Source organism: Lepisosteus platostomus, chromosome 5, assembly GCF_059453375.1.
Source record: "Lepisosteus platostomus isolate fLepPlt1 chromosome 5, fLepPlt1.hap1, whole genome shotgun sequence".
NCBI lineage: Eukaryota > Metazoa > Chordata > Actinopteri > Semionotiformes > Lepisosteidae > Lepisosteus > Lepisosteus platostomus.
This window is the reverse complement of record NC_142615.1, coordinates 36170466-36189796: the sequence shown is the minus strand read 5'-3', so window position 1 is coordinate 36189796 and position 19331 is coordinate 36170466. Positions and strand designations below refer to the sequence as shown.

At 43.3% G+C, this 19331-nt stretch overlaps 1 protein-coding gene and 1 long non-coding RNA gene across 3 annotated transcripts; one reads left to right on the top strand and one right to left on the bottom strand.

The window, feature by feature from the left end:
* Nucleotides 1-5170: 5170 nt before the first annotated feature.
* Nucleotides 5171-18968, top strand: LOC148665970 (interferon-induced very large GTPase 1-like). 2 transcript variants are annotated; one of them, XM_088631651.1, is made up of 2 exons: nt 5171-5351; nt 11803-18968. In XM_088631651.1, the coding sequence occupies exon 2, from the start codon at nt 11809-11811 to the stop codon at nt 17878-17880; it is 6072 nt and encodes a 2023-aa protein (XP_088487777.1). In that variant the 5' UTR covers nt 5171-5351; nt 11803-11808; the 3' UTR covers nt 17881-18968. The 2 variants fall into 2 exon arrangements, with proteins under 2 accessions (XP_088487777.1, XP_088487776.1); XM_088631650.1 differs by lacking the exon at nt 5171-5351 and adding an exon at nt 7035-7108.
* Nucleotides 6522-9267, bottom strand: LOC148665971 (uncharacterized). The gene is made up of 3 exons (XR_015936603.1): nt 8476-9267; nt 6948-7106; nt 6522-6754 (listed from the first exon to the last, which is right to left on the bottom strand). It is a non-coding gene; the product is annotated as an uncharacterized LOC148665971 (long non-coding RNA).
* Nucleotides 18969-19331: the final 363 nt, after the last annotated feature.

Below are 19331 nucleotides of genomic sequence, written 5' to 3'. Positions count from 1 at the left end.
ATTAAGAGACGCTGGCTTGGCAGCATCTTTCAAAATAAAAGTACCCTAAAACCTGCCTGAGAAAAAATAATCCTGGACCAGGTAAAGTCACATTTATAGCACAACACTTTGTCCATCCTCAAAACTAGGTGGAATGTGATAAAGAGACCCACAGGTAATAGGAAATAGCTGTTCTTCATAAGTTTTTTTTAATTCTTGCAATCGTTTTTATATTGCTTCCTCCTTGCAAATGGACACAGAGCTGTGCTTTTCTAGACAGGAAAAAGTCTAATTTCTGACAAAAAAATCGTGCCTCTCCAAAAGTAGCTCAAATCTCTTCTACAGACCCACAGCTAATAGAAAATCACAATGGTTTCCTCAGATAAGTGTCTTTGCTAAAGTTGCTTGGGTTTATAAGAAAACTTGCCGTTCCCAGACTGGGACCATGCAGTGACCCCTCCCTTTACAGCTAAACAAACATTTGTGCCTCTCCAGAAATACCTCAGATCTACTCTAGAGATGTATAGCTAATAGAAAATCATCTTGGTTTGCCAGATAGGTGTCTTTGCTGAAGTTTCTGGGGTTGTTAAAGTTAGCTGTGTCACTTTCGTAAACTCCTCCTCTTAAGGACGCTCCAGCCCTTCCTTGTTTTTTACTCATCTCCTGTCACTTCGCTTAATGTTGCTATACTCCTCATACGCTACTGTGGTAGCTGAAGGATATTTATTTTGATTGAAATTCAGCTGTTGACATACACTTCCATGTCACTTAGTGTAGCTTGCATCATATTACTCTGACTTCCGCACTGGTTCACCGCTTCCGGGGCATTTATATTTTGTTTCCTGATGGGACACACCTGTTTCCTGTTGTTTTTCGGAATTAGCCCTTTCCCTACGCGGGTCAGCTGGTTTCTCCTGCTTAGGTCTAAGTCGAGTATGTCGAGCAGTTCATCCTGAAATACCTGTCCTGGATGACCCTTCCTCTGGTCAGCTTACTCACACTACCTTTTCAAATTAAAAGTGACCGCTCCATAGTGCTGCTCAGAGCATGACTAAATATTTTCAATGGGGACACTATGGAAAGCTATCTCAAAAGGACTGCACCTGACCATGAATTAAGGTGTACTTTAGTTAGGGCCAGTTAAAGACATGTTATGATGCAAACTAGTGAAAAAGCAGTCTAGTCAAAAGCACAATGTTGGCATATACAGTATATCTTCAGTGTCGTAGTTAATTCCACGGGATTCGAAGACCTGTCCGCTCATATTTATGACACCTGCATTTTCATGGGTAGTAGATACAGTAACACACTTGTCACCCAGTCTATTTCCAATCTCGAAAGTCAAGTGTCACAGCTGAGCACTAGCAGTGTCCCCACTGTTACAGGTGCTGAGGACTCAGATATTGATTTTGGATGCATAGAGAATTAAAATTATTCAATTTCTTCACTGTTTAAAAAAAATACATTAAGGCAATGGCGGATATAAACAGACAGGAGAACAAAGGGCCCAATGCCTATTTTGGTTCGAAACCTTTTTTTGTAAAAAGAAATTCTGTCATCAATCCCAATATGGACAGAAATACTAATAGGCAGATTTCAGCAATACCAAAAAATGGATGGACTACATCAACTTCTGAGGTAAAGTTCAAAATGAATGTATGGAAAGGTTAGGAACTTTTTACAAAGCACATAAAAGGGAATGTTGTGATAAGATAAGACTGAATTTGTCTAGAATAAGTAAGTCTCCTGCCCTTGTGAAAGAGGAGGAATGGAACAAGAAAAGAAAATTCCTCAACATCTCAGGCATTCATTCCAAAAAACCCCTATCAAGATAATCACACATTTTTAGTCTAAATGATAAATGCAAAATTGATGGTCATCCAAATTATCACAACAAGCTACTTATCATTAAACAGTGGTCTGGAAGCAACGATTTAGCTCTTGTCCACAAACTATTGTGATTCTGATTCCCAGAGCACATTCCACTGAGAACTGCAGTTGGAATTGGAAGGTGTTGGTAAAGTGCAATGTACTATTAAATCAACAATATGCCATGAAGGAAAGTCTATAAACAGAGGTGAACATTATTGGGTGGTACTTTTGTGCACTGGACAGAAATTTAGAATTAAAGTAAATGATGAAAACATCACAACACAGCCAACACATAGCATAAACTAAACTAATGTTGTGTTTGTTTTCTGGAAATAAAGGAGGCATCAGACAGAGACATATGTTGGTCAAACTATGTACTCACAGTTGAGAATGTCAATACTCATGAAACATAAAAAAACCTGGAGCCACTGAACAGTTACATATCAACTCCACTGCATAGTAAAGAGGCACTGAACGAGTCTTTGAATAGCTTGCAATCAGTGACGAAGAAACGGGCAGCGTTACCTGTAACAATACACAAGACTTTCAAGAGCCTTCTGGGATCTAAAGCTATTCAGATTTTCAAAAATACCCATATTTGCCGAACCATGTAAAATTGAAATAGAATCTAATATACAGTAAGAGAATTTCTTGTGAAACATCTATCGTCCAAAATTGGACTCCCAAGCCGTGGACTCCCGGAGGTTTTCTTGCAGTTAAATGAGGTTTTTCCTCCCCTCTGTGCTGTGCAGAATTGTTGTGTCCAGAGGATAATAGGCCAGATAACTAAAGCAGCACTTGAATGTTGTCTGAGTAGTTCTACACTCGAAATAATAAAAACTGATCTGATTTAAGAGAAAATACCATAGTGTAGTGTTTTGATACAGAACACCTGCAAGGTATCTTTACTTCCCAGTCTATCGGAACGCATGGGGGGGATCAGTTATCAACTGGTACTTGGGCACCATGTAACCCATCGTTTCCACATTACATCAACTCAAAAAGGCTGCATACCATGTCTGTGGCAGAGCCACCTTCCCAGAAAAGATACATCACCATTGAAGGTCTATTCAATCTTTTGGCTGTTTCAATACACTCTAATAAATTTAATATAGCAAAATTCCTAAGTTTTATAATATGTCTTACATTTACACCCCAAACAATTATCCCATAGACAGTAGGGAAAAAGTGTGAAATTTACACTTTATTTCAAACCAGAAAGGTGAAGTGTTAACAATGCCCACATTGCAATAACATGCCCTTCGAGACAAATCTAGTATCCGCTGCTAAAAGGCCCCTATAAACCCCAGGACCATTGGCAAAGGATGCTCATCTGGCAAAACCATGGTTATATACCATTAGCTGGGGGGTCTGTAGAAGAGATCTGAGTCACTTTTGGAGAGGCACAAATTTTGGTTTGGTCGGGAGGGGAATGAGACCAATCCCTGCACCATCACTGCACGGTCCCAGTCTGGGAACAGCAAGTAGTCTTATAAACCCCAGTAGCTTTAGCAAAGACGCTTATCTGAAAAAACCATGGCTATTTTCTATTAGCTGAGGGTCCGTAGAATAGATCTGAGGTATTTTTGAAGAGGCACAGATGTTTGTTTGGTCGGGAGCGGGGTGAGACCACTCCCTGTCCATGGCTGCACAGTCCCAGTCTGAGGATGGGAGGTGCTCTATAAACCCCAGCAACTTCAGCAAAGACATTTATCTGAGAAAACCATGGTGATTTTCTATTAGCTGTGGCTCTGTAGAATAAGTTTGAACTATTTTTTTTCTGAGGCAGGTTTAGTGGACTTTGATTTTGAAAGGTGCTACCAAGCCACCGTCTCTTAGTGAAGCTTGCATCATGTTACTCGTTCAGACAGGGTTACGAGAGGGAACTACCTGCCTCCATTATTCTCCTCCTATTCTTCTTTAAAATAGCCGTGGGTGAACATACCAGGCTCATATCACTGCTGCAGTACCGAAATACAATATGAGGTATTAATAAATATGTATATATAAACTACAGGATCAAAGAAGCTTAAAAAAAGCTGGAAGTGATATTAGAAAGCGTTGTTCACACTGATGAAGTAGACTCCTATTTAATACAGTCTCGTTTTAATAAATTCCCCTGTTTCTCTGGTAAATCCAGGTTTTATTGCTCATTTCAATGAGTTTTAACTCTTTACATTTCATTAGTGTGAAAGACGCGACCCTGTACTGGATAAAGCGCATAGAAACTGGACGGACCTTTGTTAATGACTGAAGACACTCAGTTTAAAGAGTTAATTAAACCAGTTTAAACTGGAACTGGGTACAACCCGGATCAAGACAAGAACTGAGAGATTCAGGACTCTCTCCCTCTGGTATCCTTTTATATATCTCTGTCCTGTTTCCTAAAAAAAAACCCACTAATACCCCGTGTAGGAAAGAAGGCTCGCTCGTCACTCCTGTTCTGTCCCAGTGTCGCAGTAACTGGGACTGAAGCAGACGGAGAGGAGATGCGCACTTCCAGAACTTTCCTTCCCGCTCGGTTATTCCAGCTGAGCCCCAGATGGACTTTTTCCCTCCTGAGGAAAGAGCATCTTCCCACACAAACAACCAATTTCTCTCGGAAACACTGGCAGCCCACAACACCCACAGCACAGGGAGCGTTTTTACCAGCTGTGCCGCCACACGGGCAGCAGGACTCCCCTCATCTGCAGAAACACCAGGGAAGAGCCTCCGCCATCCCTCCCAGCCCACAGGAGATTCCCGCTGGAAGGACCTGGCGGGGGATTCCGAGTCATTCCTGGAATTTCCAGGAAAGACGCAGTTCCTCACCTGGGAATAAAACAGCACTGAGAGGAGCTCGAGCGCTCTGGCCGGGATTTTCCAACTCAGAGCGTCGCCTAGCAACCGGCGCTCTCTCCTCGAGCCTGACGGCCAGTGTCTGGTCTCGCGCTGGGCTGTGGGAGCAGGATTTGGCACCAGTTTTCCTCTTTTATTCTTATGTAAAAGTCAATATCCCTCCCTTATCTGTCTGGATATAAGAAAGGTTATAAACCAGAGACACGCTGGGTAAGTACAGATCCCGGGACAGTGTGTGTGAGAGTAGGGGTGTGGACCCCAGTATCCTGGTCAGTACAGATCCCGGGACACTGTGTGTGAGAGTAGGGGTGTGGACCCCAGTGTCCTGACTGTTGGTCAGTACAGATCCAGGATGCTGTGTGTGAGAGTAGGGGTGTCGACTGAAGTGCTGTGACTTCGGTATTCTGATGACATAATAATCATCGATTCATTTCTGTCTTTAGGTATCCCTATTACCTGTAAAGCACTTTGAGTGAAGTGTCAAGAACAGCGTTATGTAAGAGTAAGGAATTATTATTTAATTTATCCATCAGTCTATGTAGCAGTGTTACTTTTCCACCAGGTGGCGCCAAACCAGCATCACAGAGCAGACGGGAAACAACTCGCTCAGATCAACTGGAAAAAAGGAGAAATGGCATCTGAGAGCTCAGCGCTCAGCCCTGGTGAGTTTTCTCTTGTTCTAACTGTCAGAGTATCGGAAAGGGAGTCACAGGGGGTCTCTTCTCTGTCGCAGAGCACAGCAACAGCTGGAAAAGTTTATTTCTGTCTGCTTAGAGTTTGTTGTGCCTGTCAAACGCACGGGGTCTGAACTAGGAGACAGATGGGAACTGATTTACTTTTAGTTTCTACTGTCATAAAACTATAAAACCTGATGTGTGTGGATTTGACGGAATATTTCACTGGCTTTTAATCAGAAGTTGTAAAACTTGATTCTTCACTTCATATGTACAAACACTGTTTCCTGATGGTCTTCAGTGGTGTGAACCCCGCTTGTTCTCTGAAGCTGTTCAGTGATGTGAACCCTGACTGCCAACTGTGTTTAGTGATATGAACACCTGACTGTTCTCTGACGGTGTTCAATGCTGTGAGCCCCTGTCTGTTTTCTGATGGTGTTCAGTGATGTGAAACCTGACTGAGTGTTCCCTGACAGTGTTCAATGGTGTGAACCCTGGCTTTTTGCTGATGGTCTTCAGTGATGTGAATGTTGACTGTTCGGTGATGGTGTTTAGTGATATGAACCCCAGTGGTTCACTGTTGGTGTTCAGGGGTGTGAAGCCTGGCTGTTTGCTGATGGTGTTGTGTTTACATGAGTGTTAATGACAGCAGCAGACATGATCAGTCATGGTTGTTACCTGGGTGTTTCTCAGAGGCAGTCTTCACTGTACTGTTTACAACAACTGAGAGCTTTTTCCCAAAACATTAGAAGAGAAGACTGGACATCTGGGTATTTCTTCAGAGTAGTCAGGGTATCAACTTTATAAACACTTACTTTCTTCCTCGAGACTATCCGCTATCCGCTCTCTCTCTCTGCCTCCTTGGCCTCTTGGCTGGGAGAAGGAAAGTAAGAGGCCAAGGAGGCAGAGAGAGAGGGAGCGGATAGCGCTTCCCAGTCTCGAGGAAGAAAGCAAGCACCGCGGGCAGGCCACGAGTACCTACTCCCAGCCAAGAGGCCAAGGATAGCGGAGCAAGAGAAAGGGGGAGGGGAGAGGAGAGAGCAGAGAGAGAACGTTGCTGCCGGATCCCACCCAGCTCAGCTGCTGCTTGGCCTTAACCCCCTAGGCTCAACCTAGAGCGATACCAGCTCAAGCTTTCTTCAGGATCTTCGATCGCCTTATAGACCTTTGGAAAGACAAGAACTGCGGGCATACTGCAGGCGGTGATGCAGCCTGTTCCCCAGAGGGGCTGCTGGGTAGGAGCTCACACACGTGTGGTGGTGTTTCCCCTGTAGCAGATCTCCTTACTTCCACTCCTGCCCTGGTTGGTGTCCGAGACCCTGTGAGCAGTGAAACCACCTAACCACCTCCCTCCTGTCCAACTGGGCTCCAGTGGTCTGGTGCTTTAGAACCTGTGTGGCACAGAGGAATGGGACAAGTTTGGGACTGAGCCAACAAAGCAGTCAGAGAGTAAACTAGCCCCCCTGGCAATGAGCTGTTAAAACATGAACAGCAGATGGAAACGCTGAAGGATGCTAATACGTAGTATTAATACTTATAATTCATGTTAATAAACAGGGGCTCAAACCGAGTGGTGTCTTTTACCTGAAGCAGAAGTTCCTTGTCAGGGAAGTTTTAGGAGCTGCAGTAACATGTTCACACTCCTATGCCACCAGAGGCTGTGGAGGTAAACGAATGTGAAAGTGTGAGCCCAGCTCTTCAGGAGTGAACACCAGACTCCAGACACGGAGAAGCGAGAGATTCCTGTAAGTACAGAAAGTAGAACTTTACAAAAACAGAAAAAACAAGCAGGATGGATGAAGTCACTGGGCTGTCAGAATGCTGGGGTTTTCTTGGTAACAATCAAGTAGTGAGATTTAGATTAAAACTAACTGATCAGAATGTGTTGCAGTGTCTCTGCATAGTCCTGCCTGAGACTGTCCTCAGAGCCCAGACCTGTAGAGACACTTCTGGAGACAAATGGTTGTTTTTTGTGAATTTCTGGAAGCTGGTCTGCTTTGATGATATTTAGTTTGTAATTGAGTTCTAATCTAAACTAATTTCTCATCTGCGTTTCTAATGAAGGTGAAGGTTGGGTGTTTTTCATCTCTGAGATAGGAGGGGTCATCGCAGTAAAATTAAAAAAGGTGTTAAAAATTTAAATCTGCATTTTACGATGGGGGAAGAAGATGGGAATTTTTATCAGCAACTTCAGTTGACATTTTACCAAGTTAGTCAAATGCTGAGGTTAAAATAGCTTTTATCTTTCAAGTTCTCTCAGTGCTTATTGGAATTCATTCTCTCTCTGTCCCATTTCCATTGGCTCAGACGAGAGCTGTTTTTTGACATGAACAGACACGTTGGGTGTCAGACTGGTTAAGTGAGATTAGTTATGTACAGTGGATATAAAAGGTCTACACACCCTTCTGAAATATTATTATGCAGGTTTATGTGATGTAAAGCCAGAAATCAAGATAAATCATGTAAAGGCCTGGACTTTGCGATTTTATGCCACTCTTCCTTGCAAAAAAAGTTCAAGCTCCTTCAAATTGCCAGGAGATCTCCTGTGCACAGCCCTCTTTAGATCATTCCAGAGGTTTTCTATGGGATAGAGGTCTGGGCTCTGACTAGGCCATTCCAAGACTTTGATCTTTTTCTGAAGCCATTCCTTGGTTGACTTGGATGTGTGTTTGGGGTCGTTATCATGTTGGAAGGTGAAATTCCACTTCATCTACAGCTTTCTGACAGAGGCCAGCAGGTTTTGTGCCAAAATATCTTGATATTTGGAGCTAGTCATTATCACATCTATCTTGACTAGAGCCCCTGTCCCAGCTGAAGAGAAGCAGCCCCAGAGCATGATGCTGCCACCACCATGCTTCACAGTAGGTTTGGTGTTCTTTGGATGATGGGCTGTGTTGTCTTTGTACCAAACGCATCTTTTAGAATTAAGGCCAGAAAGTTAAACCTTTGTCTCATCAGACCATAAGACATTTTCCTACATGGTTTGGGGTGATTAGATGGGCTTGGATGTTCTTTTTTGTGAATAATGGCTTCTGTCTTGCCACCCCACCCCATAGCCCAGACGTGTGCATAATACATGAGACCATTGTCACATGCAAAGAGTGACCAGTACCTGCCAGAAATTCCTGCAGCTCCTTTAATGTTGCTGTAGGCATCTTGATAGCCTCCCTGATAAGTTTTCTCCTTGTCCTATCATCAACTTTGGAGGGTTATCCTCATCTTGTCCCTGTGTCTCCACTTATTGATGATAGTCTTCACAGTGCTGCATGGTACATCCAATGCCTATGATATTCTTTTATACTTTATTCAACTTTATTGTCATTATACTTACAAAGGTGCATAGTATAATGAAAAGTGTTCCTCATTAGTCACTCAGGTGCAGTATATAAATAGGACAGAAGATAAGACAATAGACAGTAACACAATAGCAATAACAGTAATGTGTAATAACATAACATAAATAACATGTAATCAAGTAATCAAAAACTGTGCAAACAGAGAAAATATAACAGGACAAAAACAGTGCAAGGTCATTCTTGGAACAGTGCAAAAATAGTATGGTTAAAAATAGTATGGTTAATTAATAAATATTTTGACCGGTACAGTTTTACTGGGCTATTGTATCGGGACAGAACAATTTCGGCTTACATGTGTGTGTAGTGGTGTAGGAGTACAGTCCTTGTGGGTATAGGAAGACATTAGGAGACATCATAATATGATGGGAGGGAGTGGGGGAGATTTCATATCCCTCTCCTGATCGGTACCTTTCAACAATAAGATCTCGTAGATGTTTTGTCAGCTCCTTGCAGACCAAGGCTATCCCAGTAGGATGCAACCTGAAAGTTTCAAGGAAATCCTACAGGAACGGCTGATTTTTATTTGGGGTTAATCAGAATCACTTTCATTGATGGCAGGTGTATGCTGCTTACCTTCGGACATTATTTTAAATGTGATTGGTTAACTCTGAACACAGCTACAGCCCCCATTATAAAAGGGTGTGCACACTTTTGCCACCAGGGTGTTGTAGGTTTTTTAATTTCAATATTTTTTTCCTAATAATTATCTATTTGTTTTTCTCTTTTATCTATTTTGTGTTTGTAAGGTCACATTAAAGATGGAAAAATGTATGACATGATTTATCTTGATTTCTGGTTTTACATCACAAAAACCAGCAATTTCAATAATTGTGTGTAGACTTCTTATATCCACTGTAACTACTCTTCTGTTTGTGCTCAACTGCTCATATGAGTGGGTTCTGTCAGACCTGTAGCCAGTGTAGTTCAGTTGGCACCTACAGTATTAATCATGTCTACCTGTAATAATTGTGTTTCCTCTTCAGAGACGTCCTGATCAAAACACTGTATCCCATCAACTCCAGGCATGAGAGGAACTGTATATAGTGTATATTTAATTAAAAATCTTATGCTTGAAACATAAATAATTGTATTGTAAAAATCTCATTATTACTTAATACTTATAAACTACTGTTCCTACAGACAGATACTTTAGAGTAGATATTTATAAGTTTGTTCTTAATCAATTATGAAGTTAATATAGTTTTTATTAAATAGTTAAAATAAATAAATAGTTAAATAAATAGTTTGTATTAGGACAGTATAGCTCTTTAAAACTCTCCTGAAGTGGAGAAATGGAAAATATGAGTAAATATGTTTCCTTTTGTGTTCTGCTCTGCCTGCTGAAAGACAAAAAGTTTTTTAAACTTGTCAATGTGGGACACTCTCTTCAGACTAAAGAGACTCAGTTCCTCCATCCTGTCAGTGTGGGTCACTCCCTTCAGACTAAAGAGACTCAGTTCCTCCAGCTTGTCAGTGTGGGACACTCCCTTCAGACTAAAGAGACTCAGTTCCCTCAGCCTGTCAGTGTGGGACACTCCCTTCAGACTAAAGAGACTCAGTTCTCTCAGCCTGTCAGTGTGGGACACTTCCTTCGGACTAAAGAGACTGAGTTCCTCCAGCCTGTCAGTGTTAATATACAGCCTGTGCCCCAGACTGGCTAATGTGAAGACATTCATGTGTTGTCTTTGTGTGGTGGTGTTTTCTCTGTAGTTGATCTTTGTGTTACACTCCTGCCCTGGTTGGTGTTTGTAATCCTGTGAGATGGAGAAAGATGAAAAAGGGGAAATTTTATCACCTCCTTCTGTACTTCACCCGAGGCTGTCAGGTCAATGAATGTGAAAGTGCGAGCCTACTTATTCAGGAGTTCACGGGTTTGGGGTTAGTGTTAGTGTTCGGGTTTATTATTATCACTTCTCAGGAACCTGTAGCAAGGGCTCCATGTTTCTGTCCAGCAAACTGTTTGGCAGATATTTTGGCTTCAGTATAGCACGTAGGTCTGCTCGGCAGTATTGGATTTAATCCAGCTCTTCTCACTGAGCTCTGCAGAAGTTTTCAGCGCCAGCGTCGCCCAGCACATGAAGCCAGTCTTTGGTCTAAGCAGCAGTCTCTGCAGCCTCAGGACAGTGCATCAGATACGGACGCTCGCCAGTCCATCTCATCTGCACTCGAGGCTGTACCTGTTTCTGACTCGCAGTGTTTGGCAGCAATTTCAACTTAAAGTCAATAAGGGCCTTATCTCTGCACGGCACCCTCAGAGGCCTCCGGGGTCTTATATCCGCGCGGCCTCCAGCCAGCCTCCAGCTTTTAGTTTCATACTTTGACATCTCTTGCTTAATTTTTTGTTATTCTGCTGCTAGACAGACCACGAAGCAGATGCTACATCCAAAAAAAGTCACAAGCACTCAATCAGTGAGAACATTCACCTCTATTTTTCTGTGGCTTGTGATTTTTTTACCCTTTTTTCTCTTTTTCCTTCAAAGCTACAGCTCTCCCACCATCTCCAGACAGTCTCCTTCCGCTGGCATAACTCTCTGCAATTCCGACAGCTGTATTCAAACCAGTCTCTCTGCTGCATCAAGGCAGCTTTTTTTCCAACTTCCAATTATTTTATACAGCTCTGGTTTCAATCAGCCTGCCTTATTACTTCATCATCTCTCATTAAAAGCCTGAAGAGGTTCCGCTGTGAACCTGCACTTGGAGCTTGGCTTGTCATTAAGCACTGTGCCGAGATCTCAGGGCCCAAAGCATAACATTAGGAATGTATTGTAGTAAATAAATTTTATGATATGGCTGGCCAGGATCCCTGCCCTCCATCGATAATGACACAAATCAGCAGTTAAAGACTCTGTGTATCACCATGATATTGAAAACCATTGGGCTTCATACCTGGGCAAACAATGTATTTCCTCTACTTTGTGATGCAGTTGACTTAGCTCTGCCTGAAAATACTGTGTAGTTTTTTTAATAAATTCTGGGAAAAAAGAGGGACCAGTGTTTTTTTCTCTTCTTGGCCCAGAAGAAGTTGTGATCCAAAACCAAGTTCTTACAGCTTTCTCTTTTCTCCTCTTTTTCTGATGAACTAGGACAAGATGGAAAACCCAGAGGAGTCTTTCAGAGAGAGAATGGACGAGGTGAGACAAGACCTCACAGAGCTTCAGAAACTGCACAAGGGAGGCAAAGACCGAAACAGTGCTGAGGTGAGAGAACTGGAAGACAAGATTCGCTCAGCCCTTGACGTTCCTCAGGAATGCTGGGTACCTGCTGGAGAGTCTCTAAACGAGCTGGTGGAAAATCTGCACCAACAGCTCAACCTTCTGGAAGACTCCTCCCTGTCTCACCCTGGGAATGTTCCTGATGAGGATGTGTTAAGAAGCGCGTCTGGAGGCCTGGCTCTGCAGGGAGTCTACTGCACTGGGATTCTGGAGAACATGCTGGAGAAGAGAGAGCAGCTCATTGAGGTTCCTGAGGGCTTCTCACTGCACAGACCCCAGCACAGCTCGCTTTATGAGAAGGAAGCATTTTCCTCCTGCACATCTCTGACCTTCTTCCAGAAGGTCGTGGAAAAGCTCGGCTACACTTTTAGCATTTCAGCAAAAGTTAGATTTAAAGTTTTTACTGTTGAAAACACAACAGAAAAGTCACACTGTACTAAAGAACAGGGGAAATCTCACACATCCTCCTCTGAAGAGTCCTGCGTGTGGAAAACGATGTACAGTTATGTCCCACTGGCGTCCAGCTTTATTCAGAAGGACAAACTGAAGCTGTCAAGTGCTGCCATGAAAGACCTTAGAGACATAGAAGCAGTGCTGATCAACAGTGATGAGGGTGACATGACCCCTGAGTTACTGGACAGAGTTGGTGAGTTTTTCAAGAGATTTGGTTCCCACGCTGACCAGGGTCCTCTTCACTTTGGTGGGGTGTTCTGGTGGAAGGCCTCTGCCCAGGGGTTCAGCAGCAGTGAAGTCAGACAGATGAACAGCCTGATATCTGAAGCCTTACATCTCTATGTTGGTGCTGGATACAGTAAATTAACCTCTTTATGTTCACCTAAAGAGAGCAATGTCGCTGGAATCAGAAAACATTTCTTATTACTGAAAAAAATATTTTTTTCTATCACTGCGCCTAAAAGTGAAGTGAGCGTGTCTGCATCACAGCTGAAAGGATCCTTTACTGGGAGCTACAGTGAAGCACAGATGAGCAGAGTGAAGCTTTCTGTCTCTAAAACTGGGGGACCTGCTGAAACCAACAATCACCTGCAGTGGAAGTGTGCTCTGGTCAGCAGTAACAGGACCTGGCAGGTGATAGACAGAGGAACCAGTTTGATTCCTGTGTGGGACATCATCCTGTCTGCTCACACTCAAGACTTCACAGACCCTTTCAGACTGAGCAGCAGCCTGCTGGAGGCCTACAGAAGGATCACAGGGCAGGACGCAGACCTGATGTTGACACACATTGTTAATAAAATGAAAATGGAAGATTTTACTAATTTGCTTCAAAAACTGGGAATTAAGTCTGTGTATTCCAGCAAAATTGAAAAATCAGAGGTTCTTGTCATTGACAGTCTATCACTCAGTGCCAAGAAGCCAACAACAGAGACACAGCTGTGTTCTTACTATCTCTACAAGCTCATGACGCTGGACTACAGTGCTCGGTTTTTTGTACTGAAACTTCCAGATAATGAATTTAAGAAAAGCAGTCCAGACAACCAGTGTTCCAGTAAAAACAAAAGGAGTGACTTCTTCAGCGTTGGACAGGAGGAAGATGAAGAGGATAACAAACTAGACTCATATATTCACCCCATGGACGTCCACATGGCTGTGTTCCACTGCTCTGGTGACTTCCTGAGAGCGTTCCTCTTCAACAAGCTCTCCACCTGTCAGTTTGCCTTGCCCCTCCTGGTGCCCAGCCCTGAGACTGGGGCAGTGGAGCTCCCTCTGTGGGCCCTGAGGCAGGTCAAGAGGTCCTGGTGCAGTAAGGAGCTCTCAGTGAGAGGCAGCTCTGTGAAACACAACTGCAGGGACATGTTCAACACTCCAGTGCCAACTGTGTCCTTCATCAGGCTGGGATCATCCTCCATCTCAAAATCCCAGATCCTGAACAGTGTCATCAGCCCCAAGAGACACAGTGTGTTTTTCCACCGGCACTGCAGGGGCAGCTCCCCAGACTGCCTGCTCATGGACGGGGTGGTGGAGATCGCCTGGTACTGTCCAGGAGGCAGGAAGGACGACGTGTTCGACAGCTGTATAGCTTTCCTGAACCTTCACGGAGATGCCAGCCAACACCCAGAGCAGCTGCAGTTTCTCCAGGAGGTCAGCACTGTCAACGTGCTTCTGATCCCAGAGTCTCCGCTGGTTGGAGAAGAGAAGAAGAAAGCTGAGGCTCTTTCCAACTCTCCTGTCCCCCTGATCTGTCTGTTTGCTGGACAGAGTAAAGTCTCTCCAGGAAACAATCCAACCAAAGTGAGACTGGCAGCCAAGAACAGGAGCGAAGGTAATCTGACTGATGAGATCAGTTCACACATCAAACACTGCATCTCCACTGTGAACAAGACCTCCAGCCTGCAGACATACTTACAGGCAGCGAGACGACAGCAGTTCAGGGTGGATGAAGAAAGCGAATTCTGTACAGAAGGGAAGGAAAAGGCCAAGATTTTGTTGAATCTGTTGAAAGAGGAGAGATTATCAACCCTAAAAGAGACTCTGCTGCCTCTGCAGGGTGAGCTGTGGCACAGGTGGTGCATGAAGGACAAAGAACAATATCGTCTGAACAGCAAAGCGAACAAAAGTATTGAACAGCAAATGAGTGAGATCAGAGCTGAGAAAACAGCCCTCCGTCATGAACAGCTGAAGAGAGCTTTCCCTCTCCATGACTTCACGAGATCCTTCCTAGAGTGTTTAACTTCTGCAGATCCACAAGACACCAAGCTGTTCATGCTGCACTGGCTAGGGATGTATCTAGATGAACTGACTGCAGACACGCTGAATGAACTTCAGGAGAAATACCACTCCACGTGGACAACACTGAGACTGAAAGACAAGAGTAAGGACAAGGATCAGGAAATTAAACTGCAGAAGGATCTGAACACAATATCTAAACAGATTAGTGCTGCTACTCTCGGACTTCAACACCTCATGAGAGAAACCGCTCAGCTCTATGAAGCTGGTCAATCAGGAGAGAGTCTAAAAAATCAGAGACAGTTTCTCAGTGTCCTTCCTGCTGTTGGAGCGGAGATGCTGATGTCAGGACACCCTCTGGAGCTGATGGACGGAGATGCTGCCCATGTGCCCCTGGTGTGGATTGAGGCCGTCCTGGACAAGCTCACTGAGAGACTTGGAGACAGAAAGGTGTTTGTCCTCTCAGTCCTTGGAGTCCAGAGCTCAGGAAAGTCCACTCTGCTGAACACAATGTTTGGGCTGCAGTTCACAGTGAGTGCAGGCAGGTGCACCAGGGGAGCGTTCATGCAGTTAGTGAGAGTGAGTGAGGAGGTCAGAGCCCAGCTGCAGTATGACTTTGTCTTGGTGGTGGACACAGAGGGGCTTCGGTCACCAGAGCTCAGTAATAAAACCTCACTGAGTCATGACAATGAATTAGCAACTTTAATTATCGGGATTGGGGACATGACTCTTATCAACATCATGGGAGAGAATCCGTCTGAAATGCAGGACATTCTCCAGATTTGCGTCCAGGCATTTCTGAGAATGACAAGTGTTCAGATCAAACCAAGTTGTATTTTTGTGCACCAGAATGTTGCAGAAGCTTCAGCGAATGACAAGAATATGGAGGGAAGGAGGTGTCTCCTGGAGAAACTGGATGAAATGGCCCGCATTGCTGCTACAGAGGAAAAGCATGAAGTTACTGGCTTCAGTGATATAATCCAGTTCGATGTGGAATCACAGGTTTTCTACTTCAAAAACCTTCTGGAAGGAGACCCTCCGATGGCTCCTCCCAACCCCTCCTACAGCCAGAATGTCCAGGAGCTGAAGATGAAGCTCCTCAGTGTTGCTCAGTGGCAGCCTAGAGTGAAGTTTCCCTCACTGTCCGAGTTTAAATTACGGATCAGAGATGTCTGGAATGCACTGCTGGGGGAGAACTTTGTCTTCAGCTTCAGAAACACCCTGGAAATGTTGGTTTACAGTAAACTGGAGGAGAAGTACGGAGAGTGGTCATGGAAGATGAGGAAAAGAGCCCTGGAGATACAGAACAGACTGAGCAACCAAATTAACAATAATATAGTTCAGGCTGTGACATTGTCAGATCTGATGAGAGAATTTAATGGGGTTTACAGCACTCTGACAGCTGAAATAGAGAAGTATTTTAAAGAGGAAAAAAAACAGGAGATCTTGATTAACTGGAAGGTGAATGTTGATAAAAGATTTGAGATCCTGAGGAATGAGCTCACTGAAGAAACCCGAAAACAGAGCAATGAACTGATCAGACTGAAGAAATTCCGATTAGAGCTGGACAGGAAGAAATCAGAATATGAATCAGAACTGATTAAAATGAGCAAAGACCTGGCTTCCAGACTGAAGGAGCAGAAGCTCAGTGATAAGAAAGTGGAGGAGCAGTTTGACAGACTCTGGAAGAGCTGGGTGACCAGAGTGTCCTCAGAGCTGCCCCCTGAGGAACAGCTGGACATCAGAGCCACAGTGCAGAACATCCTGCTGGAGAAATTCAAGAACCAGGGAGATGTCCTCAACAAGATTGTCAACAGAGAGGAGATGTTCCAGTTCAATAAGAAAAAACACATCAAACAAAGCTGGGCAAGATCTGTATGGAACACAGTTACTTCTCAAGACCCACAGTGCGGGTTTCATGGGAATGAACTCACTCAGCACATACAGAGAGCTGTTAATAAATACATTGACAGGAGAGAAGGGGAGAAAGTGGATTTCAATGAAAACTTCATCCATGAAATCCTGGGGCTGATAAAAAGTAACATAACTGATTATGAAAAGTCTACAGAGCAAAATATATTCACAAAGGAGTACGAGTTTGAACTGTCTGTCTATCTGTGCTTTACTGCAGCACCACAATTTGAGAAACTACACACAGCCTTCAGGAGAGCCAACAATCCTCTGATTTACCTCGAGAGTAAGAGGGATCAGTACCTTGACTCTTTTAAGAGCTTCTGTAAAGGAGCCACATCTGTCACATTCTTTGTAGATTTTTTGTGCAGATGTCTCAAACCTGCGATCCAGCAGGCAGTGTGTGCTAAGACCTGTATCCAGATCACAGATGATATGAAATCTAACTGCCCTGCTTTCAGTGGTAACAGATCCAACCTGGAGAACCACATTCTGAGACACCTCGCTGAGCAGGAGGACTTTGACTCCTATATGGAATATATTAACCAGCCAAAGGATTATTTTGAGAGGTTTATAAGGGAGCGTGTTGAAAGATACTGTAGAAACAACAGTGATCAACTGAGAGTGATGTTTAATACCAATCTGACTGACCTAGTACAGCAGGTTATAACAGTGAACACTACTGTCACTGCAGCTGTGAGAGAGAGACATGGTGGTGCCACCTTGTGGCTGGATGACTTCTGTGTAGCACTCAGTGATCATATGGAGCTCCCCAGACAGGACTTCAGAAACATTGAAAATGAAGACATCACAGACCTGAAGTTCCTCAGAGAAACGATGGACAGATCACTTGAGGAGATACTGGAAAATCTTCAGAAAGAAAGCAGCAGCAAACCTGACCTTGACTTAAAGATGTTCAGACTCAGACCTGATGAGATTCTGTGTGAGGCGCTCAGTGGATGTTGGGAACAGTGTCCCTTCTGTAAAGCCATCTGTACAAACACCATCCCTGGCCATGAGACTGACCACAGTGTCCAGTTTCACCGATCAAAAGCTCTGGCTGGCTGGCATCGCCGTGGAACTGATGAATTCTCTGTTGATTTTTGTACCACTTCAGTCAGCAGTGACAAGAGATTCAGACCTTTGAGTTCCAGTAGTTCTTTCCCTTATAAGACCTACAGAGCAGCAGGTGAACCTTACAGTAGATGGAGCATCACCCCAGATAACAGCGAACAGTCCTACTGGAAATGGTTCCTCTGTACTTTCAGGTCACAGCTGGAGGGGAAATTAAAGCTAAAATTTGAAGGTAGTGGTGAAATTCCCGATGAGTGGAAAACAATTGAAAAGAGGAAATGAAGTAACTTTAGATCTGAGAAAGAAAAAAGTACCATTAATAACAAAATTTAAAGATGAACTTTTCATATAAATGTCTTTTTGTATAAACTGACACCTGCAATGGTGTAAAAATGAAGTGATATCAAACAAACAGTTCTACTGGAAATGGTTCATCTGTACTTTTAGGATAAAGATCGAGCAGGAATTTGGACTGAAATTCACAGGTCTGGGTAAACTCCCTCAAGACTGGGACAGAAGCAAAAAGGAAGCAGCCCTGAGAGACGTGTAGTAAACCCACATCAGTGTAAATATTTAGGTATTCAGGGACACCGATTCAGAGGGATTATGGATCAATCCTTTCAGGAGCTCACCTACGGATCAAGTCAGTCTTACAGGTCCTCATATCATATCGTCATGCTCATCTGTAACAAATCTGGTTATTAATGAACAGATGAGAAGCTCTCTGGGTTAGATATGGTAACATATGGCCTTCAGATTGATTTAGGATTGAGGTTCCAAAAAGAGAACTGTCTCCCAGTAAAATTATTTCAGTACTAGAATGTCACAGAAAGCTCTCACTCAACAGACATTTAGACACTGAATAGTGAATGAGTAACTGCAGATTTCTGCAACTATTGTGTTTTATTTTAACCTGAAATTGGTTTTATCTTTAAACTTTATTCTGACATTTGTTTTGCTGTTTGTGAAAAGTCATTCAGAGTTTGACTAAGGAACTTCATGCTGTATTTTGAAGCTGTGGGTGTGATGTCCACAGGAAATCCCGGCATCTGCTCTCATACTCCATCAGGGGTCGGGTTTTCTGTGTAGGAAAATTCTTATGTTTACTGTGCTGATAAATTCTTATATCCTCTGGTGTGTGATTAATGGAAAAAGATTAAAATAGGGAAAAAAATGATATACTGCAATAGAAACACAATACATTGAAATGGTAATTGAAAATTGGTGACAGTTGGTGACAAAACTTTCTTCTGCTCCTGTACTGACAGATGGGATAATTACTGCTTCTAACTTAAATATCTAATAAAGGAAATCACAATCAAATGTGACAAACTGTATCTTTTTACAAGCATTAAAAAGTAGTGACATTTCACTTGGGTTGTTTTCTTCATTTTGAACTGTTTGTTGTTTGACAAACATACAATTTTGCAATACATCATACCAGATTAATCTGCCAGTACAGTTCCCTCCAGTTTTACAATCAGCGATTCTGTATACTTTCTTCACTTTCAGTCAAATGACACTACAAGTCCAGACCACTGAAACCCCCACCATGGTCAAATTATTAGGATCCCTACTTAAAGATCTTAAAGTGTTCCGACAAAGCCTGAAATGAAATAAACAAACATACCATACAACTTAAACACCTCAATGGTTCTGTTTTTATCAGCTGACATAGTAGTGAGCACAGAGCTGTAAACTGTAACTGCTCTACAGAGGGCAGAAATACACAC

What these genes read in the sequence shown, in the direction of transcription:
- LOC148665970 (XM_088631651.1), top strand. Translation starts at nt 11,809, where the DNA reads ATGGAAAACCCAGAGGAGTCTTTCAGAGAGAGAATGGACGAGGTGAGA.